The sequence below is a fragment of the Phalacrocorax aristotelis genome, chromosome 1, assembly GCF_949628215.1.
Source record: "Phalacrocorax aristotelis chromosome 1, bGulAri2.1, whole genome shotgun sequence".
Taxonomy (NCBI): domain Eukaryota; kingdom Metazoa; phylum Chordata; class Aves; order Suliformes; family Phalacrocoracidae; genus Phalacrocorax; species Phalacrocorax aristotelis.
In genome coordinates, this window is record NC_134276.1 from 205,622,812 (window position 1) to 205,642,395 (window position 19,584).

The 19,584-nt window shown below is 38.9% G+C and overlaps 1 protein-coding gene across 6 annotated transcripts in view; it reads right to left on the minus strand.

Annotated features, from left to right (window-relative positions):
* The window catches only part of MAGI2 (membrane associated guanylate kinase, WW and PDZ domain containing 2), a 762,823-nt gene that overhangs the window by 5,138 nt on the left and 738,101 nt on the right, over window positions 1-19,584 (minus strand). For all 6 annotated transcript variants that reach the window (XM_075081471.1, XM_075081469.1, XM_075081468.1 and 3 more), the window contains one exon: window positions 18,028-18,166. In XM_075081471.1, the coding sequence (XP_074937572.1) occupies window positions 18,028-18,166 (139 nt within the window). The remainder of the gene's footprint in view (window positions 1-18,027; window positions 18,167-19,584) is intronic.

Sequence of the window (19,584 nt, forward strand, 5' to 3'; positions counted from 1 at the left end):
ATCTGAAGTTACAGAAATAGCTTGTTACTTTGGGAAGCACCAGCTGCGCACCAGTAAAAACATCAAATGGCCTAGAGCGCAAGACACTTTCAGGTAACAAGATTGCCTCTGTGCAGAATGTGCCACTATGCTCAAATTAGCTGTTTCTCATCCAGGAGGACAAGCCAGGTGGCCACCATTTGAAACCAAGGTGGCAAACACCTCTTGCAGCTCCTCTGAGGCACAAACGGCGATATTTTGCCTGTTATTTGTGGGACACGTGGGGGAGGAGACCTGGGGATGAGTGGCCTGCTGTTTTATTCCCTAGAGATGAGAGAACTAATTTACTAATGGACTGTCACCCTGGCCAATTTTCTTTTTTTTTTTTTTTTCCTATTTTCTTTTTTGGAGGGGAGGAAAAAACCACCAAATGTTGCAGTGAGAAATTGTAGCGGGCTAGAAGCTACTTCAAAAAAAGTGAATCAATGTATTTGTAACATGTAGTGATATATAAATATAGATATCTATAAACTAGGACATGGAATATTATATGCATGTCTGGATTTCTGCCTCTCCCACAGAAAACCCTAAGAAAAAGACAACTTGGCCAACTAAGCAAGAAGACTTCTAGCTGCAGCTTAAAGGGAAGTTGGGCTGTGGGAGAACCCAAGGTGGGCCACTGGCTGCAGTTTGTTTAAAATACTGTGCCTGGCCTTCTTGCTGGGGAGGCACCTCTAGGCTGTATTTCCAGTGGCTGGGGGGAAAAGCTGCCATGAAATAAAACTATCATTCATATTCTGTGGCAATATAGTACTTGCAGGTAAGAACTTGAGAAAAAGACTTTCTATAAGGTTTAAGTACTATCAATCTGAGACAGCCAAAACCCAATCTAACCTGCTTTTTCTTTTAAAGGAAATGAAATTATGTAGAAAGTCATCCTCAGACTTGGTAGAAATTAATGTCAACAAGCCATTGTTGCAATATGTCACTGGCTAGTGAGGACACCACTGATGTGCGGGTGTTATAACCAACTTCCCTCTAACGTTTGAACATTATGGGAAAATTTCAAAACTGGTAGAGTAGAGCAAAATGCAGTAATGTAATTTGTTGCTCAAAAGGAAAACCTTTTAAAGAGCTGTGTTCAAGCCATAAGGGTTCATTTGGACTTGTTCAACCAGCACTAAAATGATTACTTTTCTATAACAAATATAAACAGGAGAAAAACGCACAATTTTATTCTGTAGAGCAACTAAAGTAATGATTTGTCTTAATGCTTATTCTGAGGTTATAGCTGCATTTTGGAGAGAGTTATTAATATTTATGAATAAATATTTTTTCTGTAGTTCTTAAGCTTTACATAAAACCTATGTGTTAAGTGTGAACATAATCTACTTTTACTGTCTGTTATTACAAAATATCTCAAAATATTTTGCAAACATACTAAATCAGAGACAGAGCAACAATTTTACTTTTTTCTCCTTTCACCTCTGGGAGGAACTGAAGACAGTATTTGTTTAATAGAGCATGAACTACTAACACCCAAACAACTTAAAAGCAGAAGCAAAAGGCATCTCATTTGGTTGAAACTGCTGGAGAGTTTTAGGGATGATGTAGTTTTAAATTTATTTCTGACTTTGTCACTATAGATACCAACCTTACTGTGGAAGAAATTGTTTTTTGAAGGTATACATCTCACTGAAGGCTAATGGATGCCTTTCTCTTTTCTTTGAAGGGAGAAAATCTCCCTTGACCTACTAATTTAGACCAAATAAATGAGCAGGGAGAGGCACTATAATCTGTTACTGTGATGGCATTTGATTTGGTATAATTTAGTAGGTGTTTCCTGGGTGGCTTTAGCTTCCACAAGCCTCTGTCATGCAGGCTGGCGGCACTTCTCCATGGGATGTGTAAGAATGACTCACCTATGACCTGTTTCGCATAACTCCCAGGCAAGGAGTAAATTGCTAACTGAGTAAGAGACACCACAGACACAAGACTTGAGTGTGTAGGAGGACAAGTAGGAGACGAACACAGCCATTTTGGAGGAAGAGTGACAAGGAGAAAACATCAGGAGCACAAGTTTTCTGTCTAGAGGCTTTTTGGTTTGAGGTAGAGCAGCCATTACATGAATTGTTTGCTTTGTTACATTAGCTTACACACATTCAATGCAGTGGAAATGAGGGTACTACTCCCATGTATCTCTTGCTCCTTTCTTAACTAAAGCCTAGTCTTCTACCTGGATCTAGTGCTTGCTGATGGCTTACATCTGAATCACTAGCAAAACAATCCTGGCTTAACTGCTAATGGAGGAGAGAGGTGTGCCTGTCTTACTTTCTGAGCATTGCCTAGGTACTAAGTCAGAGGAAAGAGCTCAGCCTACTGATGAGTTTATTTACTTTCCTGCAATACCTGTGGTTTTTTACAGGTTGCTCTTTTAAGATTCTGTTAGGTCTAGTCTTGCTATGCTTATCTCCTCTGTGAAGATGTCAGGTCAAGAGAGATTAGACATCGGATTTGTTTCTAGGTTCTCCTTTCACATCAAAATATTTTAATAATTGCTTTGTAGTTTATCAAGAATGTGGGATTTTACATCAGATAAAATTAACCATAAAGTACAAATATTAATTTATTTAATATTTAATCGTAAAAATGACATATTACTTAAGTGCAATAAAATGTCAATGCTTTTTTAATTTTCAAATTATGTGAATAATGAAAAATATATTAATGCTTTCAATAGTCTGAATGAAACATTTCCTGAAATGTCTAGGCAGCTGTTTTCGTATCTTCCTAGAATTATTCTCCTAGGGAATCAAAGAGTTTTTGATTAAACAAAAAATATGGTGCTTTATTTTTTCCCCCACTTTTTTTCTGAAATTATGTATTGCCAGAAGATGGCAAACAGTTCTTACAGATGCTGCTAATAATGAAAAATGGGACAAATTGTCTCCTGGTGAGTGGCCACGAATGTTGGCAGTATTACACCAGGAATGCATTTGGCTCTTTCTCATTATAGCTTGACATGTCTGTGATGTTCCTGATTGCATTGGTCTCCTGCAGCTTGCCTTTAATGCTCTCTAAAGAGGGATATTTCAGAATATTTAAAGAATCTTTAATCTTTCATCCTGGAGCTTCCACAACCCAGACATACAGCACCCTTTGTCTCCTGAGATAAATGATTTGCTGAGGTTTTGATGGCTAGAAAAGCTCTTGGTGCCTTCTGTCCAGCTGTCAGTCTCATGCAAACATGACATGATACATGACCCTTTCCTCCAGCCTCTTCTGGATAGTGAGTGGTAATGGGCTCTGCCCCCACATTACAGGCTCCCCATACTTCTGGCTATAAACTTACACTTCTTGTTAATTTTTTCAGTAGTGCTATGCAAATGTTTTCTCACAAATTACACTTTGCTTGGCTCCCCTTCTAGTGCTTTTATCTGTGTTCAAAACCCTCAACACCAGTCGCTCTGGAAATAAACATCAATGGATTTAGGCGCCTTTTGCTGTGATATGGTCCTTTGTTTGGTCTGTTACCATGGGCACATCCAGGTGGGATAGCATCGTTCGCATTGCCCTTACACTTTTTTTTCTAAACTATGATGTCAGTGTGCTATGGGTGCAAAATGTTGATTCTATGTACAAAAATGACATACATGCCATATAAATTTACAAAAATAAATCCAGGTTGTACTCAGTAATTTTGAAGTACTTCTTTCCTACACATGCAGTTAAGTGATCTGTTTGGTGTTGTGAAGTCTGTTTCTGATGCAATGAAAACCTCGTTGCTGTCTTGCTATCTTAACGTAACCACATTTGTTATACTCAGTAATGTTGTACTCACTGTACTCGTACTCAGTAATGTCATGGTGACTCTGAATGTTTATAGTAGCTTGTAAATGTAACTTTGCTTAAGAGTGGAATATTTCTGCTTTCTAGCAAGTTGGTTTTTTGGCTTTGGACATCTGTTTTTGCAAAGATTGAGGATGGTTGGTCACGGTATCCAGAGTGAGTTAACAAAGTCATGAAAGATTACAGGAAAACAAACATGCACCTGAGTTCCTTCATCTTTTACTTCTGAATTTTGTGCTCAGTGTTTTCAGAAAAGAATGATTCATTAAGAAAGACTGATGTTCGGAGTATGAAACAATGTCAGTCTAGTTTCTCTGCCACCAAAGGTATTGTGCATTTCTTTTTTTGTCACTGGTATAATATTGGAAGAGGGGGGCACTACTACTACTGGGAGCTATCGGTGGCATGGCTTCTGCAGACGTCCACAAGAAATGAAGGGATGTGACTGTAAATGTAGGGTAGATGAGGAATAGTTCTATCATCTCCTCTATAAACTTCAAAGGTTTAATTTTTACATGCAGAAAATCCAGAAGATTCAGTCATTGACCTATTCCAGCACCAGGAAGCACAGCTTTACTCCTGCTTTATTCACTTCCTGGTGTCGTTTATACTCTGACGCCCTACTTCTTTTCATGTTACTAATCATTACTGATGAGCAACAGTTTAGTTCCTTTGGGTTTATTATATCCATCTTGCATGGTATTCTTTACCTAGATATTAAATGGAAGATGCCCCAAATATTTTTACAGCACAGAAGGTTTCATAGAGTCCTTGCAAGGGCCATCTGATGAGTCTTCAAATGATCTCAACTCAGGCAAAATTAACTTTCAACACCATTTCTGTACTCTGCATGGAGGCTTGTTTGAAAAAGTGCTTTAACGTTCAGAGATCTAATTTGAGAATTATTGAAACACAGTTCAGAAAGAGCAGATTATTAGTTACACTTGGAAGACCAAATCTGCAGAAGCTCAGGAAATTATATTGCTTGTTTTTGGAGCTAGGGGAACTAAGGGAAGGAAGAGAAAGGGAAAATTTAAACTTGGTGCAGAGAGGGCAAAACTGCATATTGTGAGGAAAAAATTTAAAAGCCCATTAGAAAAATGCTGAATGTTTTCTTGAAACAAGAAAATCACACAAGATTTGTGTTGGCTTTAATCTGTAGAAAGTGCTATATATGAAAGCACTTTTAAATTTTTTATATAATGTATTCTTTAAGGAGGGCTACTAAGGGACCATGGGAAGTGATTGATATGACTTGGAGAGTTCTTGTTCTTATTCTGCACTGTTTTTCATCCTACACCATGCTCAGTAAACCCCTTTTCCTGAGTTAGTTCTTTAATTACGGCACTGCTTCACCAGTATTTTACTGTCCTACTCACTTGAGATAGACTTGTCCTACTCACTCAGAGAAAGAGGTGTCTCAGAAGACGTCTGGAAATAGATATCTGCTCTTCTACTGAACATGTACACAACCAATGTTTGGGAGCTCCTTCTGGGAAGCCCTTTGGAGGCTGTGGATCAAAGCTGAGTGGCTGCACAAGGAGATCTATACCAATCATCCCACATCAGGCCCTTTTTAGCAAGCATGGGTCACTACAGATAAGTGGCCTGGGACCTTTCAGAGTAATACAGGAGATAACTAATGAATTCAGAAACACTCAGGGTTTCTGCCCTGGAGAGCAGGTGGCGTGGATTGTCTCCAGGACTTGGATGATCTTGGGATGCAGCATGTAACTTTAGCCCTCTCCTGGTTACCATGCCATTGTTCACCCCTTAAATATAAAACACGTCCATAAGCAATTCAGTGTGATTTTGTAATAATGCCTAAGTACTGCATCATTTGACTCTCTCCTACATCAGTCACACCTTACAACAGGACCAAGATCATTTTAACACTGCTCTTATATTGCAGGAATAGAACAAGGTAATTTTTCTGCACAGGAGAAAAATACCTAATGTACAGAATGGGAGAGGGACAAATAATCAAGAGCCACACTTACAAAAAAGTTATATTTCAGACCTGAAACAGGTAAATTAATTTAGTAAATCAATTTACTAATTTACTGTAATAGCCTTCTGGCTGTGAATCTTAAGGCCAGATGATTATGAATACACAGTTTATCACTCATTCCAGGATACGTTGTAGCCTGTTCAATAGATACAGATGTAGCAAATGGTCTTATCCATTACATATTTAAACGAATGATCAAGCTGCTGCCTATACAGTGCAAGTTGCAGCCTGTATGGTACTTGTATCCTCCACAGCAAGCTCCTTACTGCTGCATCAGTGTTAAGTCTATGGACAGCCTGAGTGCTAATCCTGAGTGATGTTGCTCTAACTGCACATTATCATTCACTAGGTCCTTCAGGCGGTTTGGTACCCTTTTTGAAGTGCTGAGCATCTCACATATCTATCAGATCAGAGCTACTCAGACAAAAGAACCTTATCCCTTCAGTAAAGAAGTTTTTAGTTTTTCTGTGTGGTCAGGCAATAGAGTAGAAGCTGCAGAAACCTCAGCAGTTCTCTTCCAGAGCCATGCTGGAGCTGGAAAATCTACATTGCAAGTTACAGCATAATTAAAAAAGATAATGACTTTAAAAGTAGTTTTTATTAATAGAATTAAGCCACATTAAGTCATAAAGGGTGTTAATAAAACATTAATAGAATGTGTGGTATTAATGAAAAAGATTCTGCAGAGACTGAATAATTTAAGAATTGGATATTATACAATTAAACTTAAATATTAAAATTATTAATTATCACAGCTAAAATGAGCATTAACAGTAGGCATCACATCCTGTCTGGTCAATAAACAGCTGTCATTATTAAAAATATGTATGTAATATATAAAATTTATTTTATAAGTGAGGAATTGAGAGCATTTTGACTGTATGTGGAAAGCCCCTAGAAAGTTGTTTCTGGCAGGCGTTGAGTGTTGGCAGTTCTTACTAAGATCTCAGCAGGATCTTAAGCAAAACACATAACTTGGTTTGAATGCATCCTTATTTACAAAGCTCATGAATAAGTATTCCTGTTCTGCTTAGGGTAGAAGCTGCAGAATTAGTTTAGTCTCTCTTTAGCAAACTCTTTTCAGGCTTGAGGCAGCTGGGCACTGAAGGTGCAGAGCTGACCTGGGACCACGCTTGCTGTCAGGGCTGTGGTTGTGATATCTGATATCTTTTGGATGCTGGGACAATTTTCTCTGAAAACTGTATAATGAGATGGAAGTGCATGAATAAATGAATGTCACATTGTAATATTTATCTCCTAATGAGTAAACATAAACTACATGTTAGAAAACCCAGGTGTTTAAAATTCTGGGTTGCATATGTGTTGCTATACCTCAACAAAATATAACAGGCTCTATGGTTATGTTCGTTAAGCATTGGTTGGAGAGTGACAGTTACCTCATGTTGTCAAAATAAGAAAAAAAAGCATTTCATTTTCTGAGGGTTTTTTCCCAAGCTAGAAGTAACACGCTATAAGAAATCTGACAGAGGCCATGAGCTCTGCTAACACCTCCCTGTGGTTGGGCCACAAAGCCTCAGCCAGGAATTGTACCATGGGACTGCGGAGCAAGAAGGGCAGAGGCAGGACCAGCTGTAAGTCCCTGTACGGGCAAAGCTTCCCTTGTAATGGTTAGAATAACATCTTTTTAATATCACTCTCTGTGTGACCATTTAGACTCATTAAATTTCAGATGCCAATGACTAGAGTCATAAAAGGCTCTGTTAGTTTAATTTACTTCTGGGTATCATAGCACCAGGCCGCTGGCAAGGCTTTTCCGATACAGCTTGATTGCCTCTTAGACTTTTATATAACTTTTCACGCTTTCATGGCTGTGCTTTTGGCCCTGAAAGAGCTGATGTCTGTTTACGGATTCTTCAAAGCAAGGTAAAAATCCAGACTTTCTACAACTGGATAATCACAGATCGATTAAAAAAATCCATGTAAATCAGATCAAAGCCACTGTATCTGAAGTTCAGCTGATATTCTTAGACATGGAGTCTTTGTTGGGAGGTACAAAGATAAGATGTTCTTGTTCCTGTCAAGTCAGACACACAATAGTTTCCAGGTGCTTCTAAAGGGTATGAAGCTTGATCCCTCCAAATCACTATTCACTTAAAAATGTAGGTGAGTGGCTCTGCTCTCCTTTGGGGAAACGCATACCTTTACAGAAAACTGACTGTGCTGAAGAGATGTGGAACCAGTTTTAGATGCCCTGAAGCCTGGCCATTGAAGCCGTTATTGCACAGCCTTCATGATGAGAATTATTGGGCCAGGCCACAGAAATAACAGTTTGTGCCTTCGTACTATCCCCTTTGATATGGAGCTTTATATAGGAAGGATACCATCATCGGTGTCTAGGGAAGCTAACTCTGATTAAAAACAAGTTGGAGCAACGTAGTCTTGCTATTAACTGGGGACCCTTTGCAAATTTGAAAATGAGAGGGATTGTGAAATGAGCTGCAGGAGATGGATTTTAGGGGATGTTACGCTGTAACAGCAGAAGACTGGGCTTAATCCTACGGCAAATTTCAAGGAGAATCCTACTGAATTCTCGATTTTCCTATTTTGCTGGATTACATGAAGAAAGGAAAAACTGATGCTGTGGAGACAGAGGCGTGGCTGTGTTCTTTCAGGCCCTGTATTGTGGGTGCTTATCTTCTAATATCCTCAGCTGGGTGGAAATACAGGAAGACAGCAAAAAAAGTTAGTAAAAGATTTGTAGGTGTGACTTTTCCCTTCTTTGGCTCATAAATCTGCTTGCCAATTTATGTGAACCAAACCAGGAGTAATGTTTGTTCATCTGTTTTATTCACTGCAGTTTAGCTGTAATTATCTATACTTTACACCATATTAGTAAATCTACTCCAGAATACTGTATTGTAATAATTAAGCCTTGGTAATAAAAGAACTTGCTCAACAGCCTTATTATTAAATCTTTGCTCAGATGTGGGGGACACTGCCAATTTTGGTGTGGATTATAATGTGTGTGGATTAGTGAGGTTCTGCTTTAATAAGGATACTGAGTAGTCGACTAGGAATTTTAATCTTTAAAGTGCTTTTCAAGCATTAAATAATTAATCCCGATAACACTCCCATGAGAGGTAAGGAAATATTTCTATCCCTGTTACACTGATGGAGGAAGCATGGGTTAGAGAATTCAGCTGGACTGTCCAAAGCCACTGCGAGTGTAATTGCCAAAGCTATGTTTAGGACTATGGAAAGGACTCAGTATTTTTGCATTTAAAAAGTAAGGAAAAGGTATTGCTTCTCTGAAAGCTCAAAAACGTTGCCACAAAGCTGAAGAAGTCTTTCCAAGTGTCCTTCTTTCTTTCAAAACCATGTTTTCTATTTCTATATCAAGGGATACCTATGTAAAAGGTTGACATATCTCTTAAAATAGAAATTTGCTGTAAGACAGAAATAGCTATACACGCCCACATATACACATACATACACTGTTATTTAACAGAAGGATGCTCTACTTTCCTGCCAGCTGCTACATATTTATTAAATGCTAAAGATGTGTTTGTAAAGCAAATTTTAATATTCAGTTTTGTCCTTGAATAGTTTTTACCTATAGCGATAGAACAGCTAGAACCTTTGGGAGCCCATATTCAGATTGGCTGATGGTTTTAGACCAATTTTATTAACCAGTATATTGATTCATTTAGTTAGTCCTTTTTATTTTTTTTTTTTTACACACCACAGGTTCCTGAAATTAAGTTGGTATTGCTAGAAATAAGAAGGTAGTATTGGAAATGCAGCAGGAATATGAATGAATGCTTGCTGTTCCACCAAGGTGGTCACAGAAGGAAAGGGCGCTTTTCTGAAATGACTATTGATTTTTGCACTCTCATCAGACAAATGATATATGGGTTAGTTCAAGTTTCGAATAACACCCAACCTCAGCTCTAGAGATTTATAAAATGAGCATTAAAAATTGGATGAATTGGATTATCTGATCACTACTCTGAACAGGTAGGAGTATCTGGCTTAAATGTACAGGCCAAGATGCTTTAGCCATTTATTATACAAGCATAACATCTTCAGACATACTAAAAGTTAAAGAACTAGAAAAATGCAGTTTGCAGCCGACTGGAGATCTCTGAAGCATCTAGCTCTATTCAAACAATAAAAACACAGTATAAGCTCCCAGTTTTTCATGTATTTTTGCAAATATAAATGCAGTAGGTCACTAGTAAGGACTACCAAACCCATGGTGCAAGAAAGCACGGGCATGTATCACTTGATCTGGATGTACTTTCTAAACCACCTTCTAGCACCTGCATCTCTCCTGTGCTATATCTAACGTCAAGTAACCCTGCTGATCATCTTCCATAAGTGAGTGTTTATACAAAATGGAACAATACCTGTGGGAGACACATAGACTCATAACAGACTGCACTATGGTGTTATGGTAGGGACCTCTCCTAAGACACGCTAGAATGGTCGATGTATCTGTTCTGCATTAGGAAATTTGACTTAGACCTTTGGTCAGTGCTCTAATAAATGGTAACACATCCACAGTTTGGTTGGGAAAAGCCCCATTGCAAAACTGCCTCTTTAGGAAAAACCTCCCCCTCAAAACTCTTTCATTAAAAACACCTGAAATTGAAACACTTTATAACACACATATTTTTGTTTGACCTGATATTAGTCTTTTTACCAATCAAATATTTTGCTTTTGGTGTCCAAACTAAATTGCTTTTGATTTCCTGGATATATTTTACTGGGAAAAAAATTCTGTCCTAACACTTTCTGCCAAATAAATAATCAGAACCATTTGTGGCTAAGTGACTGTGCAAAACTAACTTTAGCTGTATTTCTAGAGGATTTATGTTTCTTCTAATCTCAGGAGAAAGACTTATTTCCTGTGTCTGTTATGCTATAGGAAGAAAAATAAAGACAATGCATAGAAAGTTACGGTTATAAATATCTAACTTTTGTGGTGGAACGGCAGTTCACTGAACTTCCTACACCTGAAAGCTGAGGCTTGTAAAATGGCCCTAAAGCCAGCCTGGATTTTTTAACCTCATGATCTCTCTAAACTATTTTCCCTGAAGTGCCAGGGAGAACAAAGCACAAGTAAGGTGAGAATGACTGCAAGGAATGGTGCAATTCAGATTTCTGCACGGTGCAGAAACTTCTTCGTTGCTAGGAGGTCTCCCGTGGTGACATATACACTTGAACAACACAGGTACAATTTTCAAATGGTTTCTAGATGTGTCCAGCTCTGCACAAGCAAAGTATAGGGACATGTCTGTGTTCAAAAAATTCTTATGTATTGGAAATAAACGATAAGTCGAAACACATGCAAACGATCAATTAGATTACCCAGATTTGCCTGCACAAGACTTACACCGTAAGCACAGCTTAGTGCCTGGGTGCTGGGAGCATGAATCCTGTGGGCATCACACTGGAGGAGCTGCTCAAAGCTCAAAGGCTAGGAGGACACCTTTAGGTATAACTCCCTTTCTATTTCCAGTCTCTCTACTTCAAGACTGTAAGACTGGCTGTATAATTTTAGCAAATATACTACATTGCGCAAAGTCTACAGCAGATAAACTGAATGCATCTGACCACTTCTGCGTGTTCTGTGATGACAGCAATCAATAAAAAATAGGAAAAATAAGTTCTTCTTTCCTTTGCTCTCCAGTTATTATTTCTGGGCAATGACTCTGTATTACAAATTTGATATAGCTGAACAACCTGCACAGTTGGATCTGATTTATGAAGAAAATAGCTTGAAATCAAGTGCAAAATGCTATGTGTAAATTCTGCTAGCCACTGGGTTTAAAAAACGAGTATTGCCTTACAGCATGTTACAAAAATTCTTCAGTTTTATGTTAGTTATTTCTTTAAGAGGCTGCATACAAATACTGTTTGAGATCATAATCTAACTTCCACCTTCACATTAGTAATATTCTTGAAAGCCAAGTACCACCAGAAAGGGGAAAATTATGGCTTTGGTTCCAAAAGTTTAAGATTTTCTACCTCAAAAGTCATATTCAGGGGATAAATTTCTGTCATGAGAAAAAGCAGATATATGGCTGTGTTTCTTGCACTAGCAGCAGTGTAACATGAAGAATCAGTTATCTAGGATATTAAAAGACATTTGTAAAATGCATAGCTGCTTTGGTATCTAAGATAATCAGTTATGAAAGGAAAGTCGAATCCTGTAGAAATTACTAAGCGAGCTAGCATGTGAGAAAAAGTTGGAAAAGAATCTATTAACAGTTGTGAGAAACAAAAGAGTATTAGAGAAAGATAATATACATGCAGAGTTTACAAACCGTGTCTTTAGGGTGGCCCAATAAGTAGAAATATGGGGACCCATGCTTGTCACTTTTCATGCACATGGAGAGACTGGAAGGTACCATTCCTAAAGGAAGGGGAGGAACAGCCTAGGACCAATCATTAGAATTAACAGAACCAGTGACATACAGATATTGTATTATTGTTAGAGCAGAGAATTCTTAGTAAGTTTAGAATAACTGAGTAAAAAGCTTATATGTAACAGGAAAGTAGCATTTCTGTAAAGCCAAGACAAATAGGCATGCTGTAAATCTAAATATTAGTGGATGATTGAAACTACTGTGCATATATATTCAGGATATAGATTCACCTGGACTATGGAAATAGAGTACATCTTGAGGTGCTTTTTGAAGGAATAAAGAGCAAAGGCTTTAATGCGTTTCAGAACTGTGCCAATTTATTTGTATGAAAAATCCTTGTATTGGTATCAACTCTTGACATTTTTTGGTTTTGTTGCTGGGGTAGTGCTGACACATAAGCTGGGAATTTCTTCGAGACTCTTCCAAAATTACTTACTGCTAAATACCGTCTACCTTTATCTGCTAACTGGCATGTTTTTGTGTATACTGAAACTTTACATTTTACATACAGAACTCTTCCCTTAAGTAGCCAAAAATGAATCTAAACTCTGGTTCAGTACAATCACCTGACTGTCACGAAGCCATGGGGTGAGTTTTGTATGAAATTCAGCACCACGTGAAACAACAGAATTTCCAAAAATGTGCAGTGCAACCCCAGGACACGTCTTTTCACAAAGTCAAACAATGGGGAAGAGAAATAACCACTGTTGTGTACATCCATCACGTGTCAACCAGCCCTGAGGCACAGACTCTTTGTTCACGAAACCTCATTGATTCTGGTTCTTGTGGCTCTGTGTGTGTAAGTGCCACCCCCTGACCCAGCACGCTTAGGGCCAGATCCATATTTCCAAGACAGGGCAATGGAAATATTTTCCAAAACCTCAGTGCGAACAGGCTGGAGTCTCTGAAACATAAGTCTTTCTGCAGGACCTCTTAAACAATGTAAAACTAAGTGAAAAACTGCCAAGCTTGATAGAAAGTATGATGTTGAAGTCCTGATGTGAAAGTGGGAAGGAAAATGGATTAGCTTTCTTCAGAATGTTCCTCATGGGTGAAGTTCAGTGTTTCTGCTCCCTCCGCAGTGCCAGGCAGAAAGCACCTGGGGAAGGAGGTTTTGTCTTGCTGGAGGGATGGAGTCCACCTACAAGTGTTAATCATGCCTCGGCGTCCTCCACCTTTATGCCCTGTTTACAACTTGATTATAAGACTCATTGCTTTCAGGTACTTCTAGGAACTTTTCTTCTAATGTAGCTTTGAGTAATGAAAGCTCCAGTTGGGAAATGCTACGAGCAGTAAGCCAGAAGAAGCAAGCTGCCAGGACTGCTGGGACTGAGAATGAAACGTCCCAGGCTTTCCTAGGGACCTTCTTCCATATTTAGAGAAAACAGTGGTTGTTCTGAGAGAAGACTGTAGCTTTCTGGGGCTGATCCATCATTAGAATTAACTTGCTTCTTGCAGAGCTATATGGAGGGGCTGCGATTTGTTAGTTTTACTTAATCTTTAATGTTACTATTTTGGGATTTGGTGAACAGTTTTTCCACATTTTCCCTTTAGGGATGCCTCTTCTTCCCAATGCTTGGCTGCACAATGTAGATGTCTTTCTGAAGGTGCTTACACAGCCATGGCTATGGTCTGAAAAATACGAGCATCTGTAATTAGTCCCCCCACAGAGCTGACAGATTTTTAGAAGTGCTGCGCACTCAGTTGCTCCCGCTGAAGTCAATAACCTCTTAGGTAGATGCATACACAGGGAATTAGGCAGCCATTACAACAAAAATCTGAGTCTGACATTTTATTTAAATTGTATTTAATGCAAGGCTGAAAAGTGCTCAGTGCTACAGTGATGACTGTGAGTTATTGTGTCCTGTAGTGTGTATGAAACCTCACACTCCCGCCATCCGGACTCCCCAGGCATTAAGTATGTTTTGGGATCAGGATTCCCAGCAGTACTTCTAGTCTTTCTTGCACAGTAATACATTTTCTCACTATGACTTGGTTCTTTGGAGAACACGGCTGGCAGACTATTTCTTATGAAGCATGATGCTGACATTCTTTGGGTTCGGATGAGCTGTGATAATTCACCTTCAGTGGAAGCACAGTTCCTCTGGCTATCCTTATCCTCAGCAAACATGTTCTGAGATGCTGGGTGATAAAACATCTGTTTTCTAAGCTTCTTTTGTTGCACCCTGCTGTGAAATCAGCTACCATTTTGGAACATTAATCATATCCATGCTCCTTCCCATATATTTTGATGGTACCATGCATGCTACAAGGGAGTTTCTCTCCCTGAAGAGCTCTGGGATCTTTGGCATTTATTTTCAAGCAAAATCAGCAGCTGGCGTTGCGGTAAATGATGCATTTGCAACACACTTTATTTCTTCCCCTAGGTTTGAATAGTGCTTCAGCTCAGCCAGAATTTTCTGGGATGTACTTGTAGGGACAGATTTCCAGTCAGCATAAACTGACATAACTGATTCAGGAGCTTTACATTCTCCCAGGAGCTTCTTTGTTTCTTCACTGAGTGCTATCTTCCTTTCAATATGCATTTTTTTCTTTCACAGATCACTTTCTTACCATTGATGATTTTTTCCTTAAAACTGCTTTTACTCATGTCAATCACATCGTCATTCAAACACTGATATTTCTTGCACTTAAATATATACTGCCATATTTTGTACTAACAGAAACATGGCTCTGGAATTTAAAAAGCACTGATTATATTGCACAAGGGAAATGAAAAAGAGAGAGAATAATGTGCTGGTTTTTGGCTGGTTGTTTAGGTTGTTCTAGGTAAGCTTTCTTCTTTTTAATGCTGTGAGTCTGAATGCCACTGTTGTTGGAAAGATCTTTAAATGCAGCGTTACTTCAACTGACTTGGGAAGTCCCTGACCATTTTGCTTGCCAGAGACTGAGAGAGAATAACCAGGAAAAGACCCTGCTGCACTTGATCTGATTTTATTTCTCCCTGGGCTTCTGCTGTACACCACTGTTGCAATGCAGGTACCAGCTCAGTCCTCCAGCCTTGCATTTTTTTATACTCAGCCAAGTGTTGTTTCCCACTGATGGTCTCCAGAGCTGGACCCTGATGAGAATATTTCTGACATCTACTTGCTTAAAAAAAAGGGGCTGATTATCTCAGTAAAAAAGCTCCAATTAATCTTGCTACATCTAGCTGTGCAGTTCTGGTGGGAAGAAGAAGGAACTACTAAATATTGACTAGTTTGTCTACTGTCCTCAGGACCACAAGCTCACTGTTACAATCTTCTCGGCATTCAGTTTTCCATTATTTGGAATGGACAGTCTTTTCTGGGGGTCTCTGTCATTAATACTCTGACAGATGTTCTTTGCAGCCTGATGACTGACTTACCCTTGAGATTCTGGCTTTCTTTAGACTTGCCCTCTGGTTTTAATAATTTCTGTTTGTTAAGTTCTGTTTTTAACTTCCTAAGCAGGCTGCTCTTGATTTTTATGTGCACCTTCTGTTTGTTCTTAGAATATTTCTCATTGCTTTGGGAAATGACCTAGGGAGGATTTTAATATTTCAGTTAATTTCAACAGGCATCTTGTTTTTTCTCTTCCATGAAGCCTGCAGGCTGGATACAGCCCTAACATTTCTTTGCCTGTGTAACGCACATATTAGGAACTGCAGACATGTGGATGTTATCCTTTGCTGTGATGCTTTCTGTAGGTTGTTTGTACATTACAAAGTAATCCCTGAACACTTTTACTGCTTTCAAGCACAGCTACTTGGTTCTCCTCCTGTACGGAGCTGTAAGCTGGGGATGCAACTAGGAAAATTGTCCGATTAAACAGCACTTCTTTGTAGCAACTTTTATATTATACTAAGCTGTGTTTTTACACAACTAATGCTAAGCATTCCAAATGCCTTTCTGAATGGTGATCATGGCTTTAAACGGTCCTGTGAAGTTGCCTTGTTTCTTTCTGTTAGCACTATAAACTGTGTCTGGATTTGTAGTGTTTTATGCATGTTTTCTACTCAAGTTTTTCTAGGGAAGGGAAGGCTTGTGCACATTGACACCTTTCAGGGGATTTGTTTTCCCAAAGCAATGCTGTTTACACTGAATTTTTTTCACATGTACTTACATTTTCTTATGATTCTAGAATAAGGTACAGATTTATGATTATATAAATCCAGAAATTTATTTTGGATCTCCCATAAACTTAGGTTTAAGGGCCATCCAGAACCAGGATCTTAAGAAAGTCAGATTTGGAATGGGTCTGAACTGTAATAGGTTCTTTGCTCATAGCAGTCTCCTGTGACCCCGCCTTAGATCAAATTGTTTTCTGAGGAACCAGAGAACTGCCAGTATATGGTTCTGCTAATTGAGAAGGATTACTACTGCTATGTCAGTCCTGGATGTTTGTTTGTTCTTTCATTAAAATTGATGCACCTTCCCCTACAAAAGAGTTTTGGAGGTGATCTTAATCTCTCTTGGAGGTCTCTCTGAAAGGACTATATTCTGGTTAAAATTGACATTAAATATGTTACTACCCATTTATTATAATCCCTGAATGCCATTTTGGCTTTGTTCCTACTCACCAAAAGTATAAATCACTAACTTTATCACCAGATGAGTGGGATGTGGCCCTCTCCTTATTCAGAAGCTCTTGAAAACTGGAAAAAATGCAACAAGCACTATCCCAAGTATTTCTTCAAGCCACAGGGTTGGCTATAGTTTAGAGAAGAAAATGGTGTGATTATCATGTATACTGACAGCCAGTGAAGTGCTGACTTTCAGTGGAGCTGAAGTCTCCAACAGAGGTAACAAAGGCTGTCCTGAACCTACATTTAAGCCTCAGTATTACTTTCATATGTTACTGCAGTTTCTGATTGTAATTGGAAATGATGGTGGCACTTCAAAAGTAACATTAGAAAAGTTTAATAGACTTTTGGACCTCTCAGCATAAGGAAGTTAAAGGAATTTTCATTTAAAAAAACCTTTTCCTGTGAGATTTCAGGCCCAGCTGTGCACATGATAGAACTTATGTAAATATATGACATTGTCGTGCCGTTCTTTAAGTCAGAGTAAGCCCTGACTTCAATTTAATGAAAGAGCTTTTTTCTCTTTGAATTACCTTTGGATAATTTATTTTTACTTCTTGTCATTTCAATAGTGAAATAAGGTTTCTATATTGTCTAAATGACTCACACTTTTTGAAATACTCAAAAAAGTCCTAGAAGTCCCTCTGAATCAAACATGAGAATAATGGTTCCTGTTTTCTCACGACAATGAGCAAGGTCTACTTTTTTATTCAGAGCTGGCTTCTACTTGATCATCCATGTATATTTTCAGAGATAATATAATGGGTGAGGTTGTCAAAGAAAGAACTACATTCTTGTTAATGCTTTGAGTTTAAACCCGAATGACTGAATTGCATGGCAACAAGATTGCTGTGATTCAAAATGTGCAGAGAAATACCAATAGAGGAAAAAACGTACAGTTTATGGGCAAATCAACAACTCCCAGCACACTCAGAGATGTCCCCTAAAGAGTTCAAAGTGCTTCCTCTAATACGCATCTGATAAGCCATTGCCTGTGACGGGAGGGCACCAGACGACCGTGATGTACACACATGTATGGTCTTGAGCCAAGGAAGCACTTGAACATATGAATAAGTCCACCTGTACTCAGGTAAGCACTTAAGCCCCCACTTAATGTGCCCTAGGACATTACAATATATAAACATCTGCAATTGCTACTTAACTCAAAAGCAATATAATTAATTTATATAAGTTCATGCACATAGGAAAATATAAAGATGAAAACCCACCATATTCTGGGACCTGGCCTGTTCCACGTTTCAACAACAGTCGCACTCTCCTGCCACCAGACTTGATTAGCTCTATTGCTCTGGCATGTGTCATGTCCCTTGTGCTTTCTCCATTGATTTCAATTATTTGATCTCCTACCTGTCAGGTAAGAAGAATATTGAGTCAGACAGAATTGCAGTAAAATGAGCGTTTCAGAAAGAGACATATTCAATGGATCACAGGTGACTTGAATGACAGACAGACACGTCAAGGTAAATTTGTTCCTGTCTGACTGAGGGATATTACTGGCAGATTAAATAACCTCCAGAGTGGATTCTGAATGTGGTGTATCAAATGCTGCTCATCTTCTGCCGAAATCAGTGTAATGCATTTGTAACTTGCTTCATGTCTTCTACACATAAGAGGTTTTTCTGAACTGCTTGATATGTTGGAATCACTGGAAACATTATGTGTGTTACACTTTAACTTGTAGTGTTGTATGGGCCTGAGAACACCTTTGCTGCATTTAACTTGCTGTCTTCATAGAGAAAAAAGAGGTTCAAAGACCAAATACAAAGATCCATAATTTGAATATCCAAATCTTGGTAGCAAAGTTTCGCACCAAATTAAGAGATGTTATGAAGCAAGCTATTAAACAAAGAAAAGTTAGTGGCTGTGGTACAGGTCACAGATTTGCTGGAGTTCTTACAAGAGCATGCTTTGAACTCTTTATCCACAGAAGGTTTTTGCTCGGCATTATCACAGGACATGGCTGAGCTGCCTAGTTAGAGTGGCAGGCTCCAGGGCTCTGATTACAGATTCCTGCAAAGCATCCCCTTGCTGGCTTTCCAGTCAGAGTAAGCTTCATTATTATTTTTCTGCCTCTATTTCTACATTTTCAAAATGGGACACTGATGTCTGTGTCTCCCATCCATCCCGATCTCCCTCCCAGCTTTGCTGGGATGTTTTGATTCTGCTCTTCTCTCCTTCCTGCACCATGGTGCTGGTAGAGGTGCCAGTCCAGGTGCCAGGCAGCCTAGAGGGGTCTCAGTTGAGTGGGTTCAGCAAACTAATTTATCAGTGCCAGAGGAGCACATCTGCTTGGCAGGATCAGACTTGTCTTGGTCTGCGCCTACGGCTTCCTCGCCATGCATATCCACTACACTAAAATAGCAAAGCTGCATGCATCCTAGAGAGGGCTTTAAGGAGACTATACAGATTTCAAGATGATGGGCACTTCCTTTTCCTCTTACAAGCTTGTCTTGACAAAACCAGCCCTTTGCTGGCCTTGGACATTGAAACGTTTTCTGGTTTAAATGTTTTCTTTGCTACTATTGTATTTCTGTCAACTAAAAGTATAATCCTTCACAAGTTTCCTTCCTTCCTGACTCTAAAATATAGTATTTACCAAATAAATGTGCATAAAATGAAATGTCAACAAGACTCCAAGCATATAAGAAAACTGAAAGGGATGTCAAGAAGTTATCTAGTCCCTACTTTTGTTCAGAGACAGAAAGAATGCCACTAAAAGCACTACAGCAGTGTTTCTCAATAGGAAATCATATCTTGTGAATAGA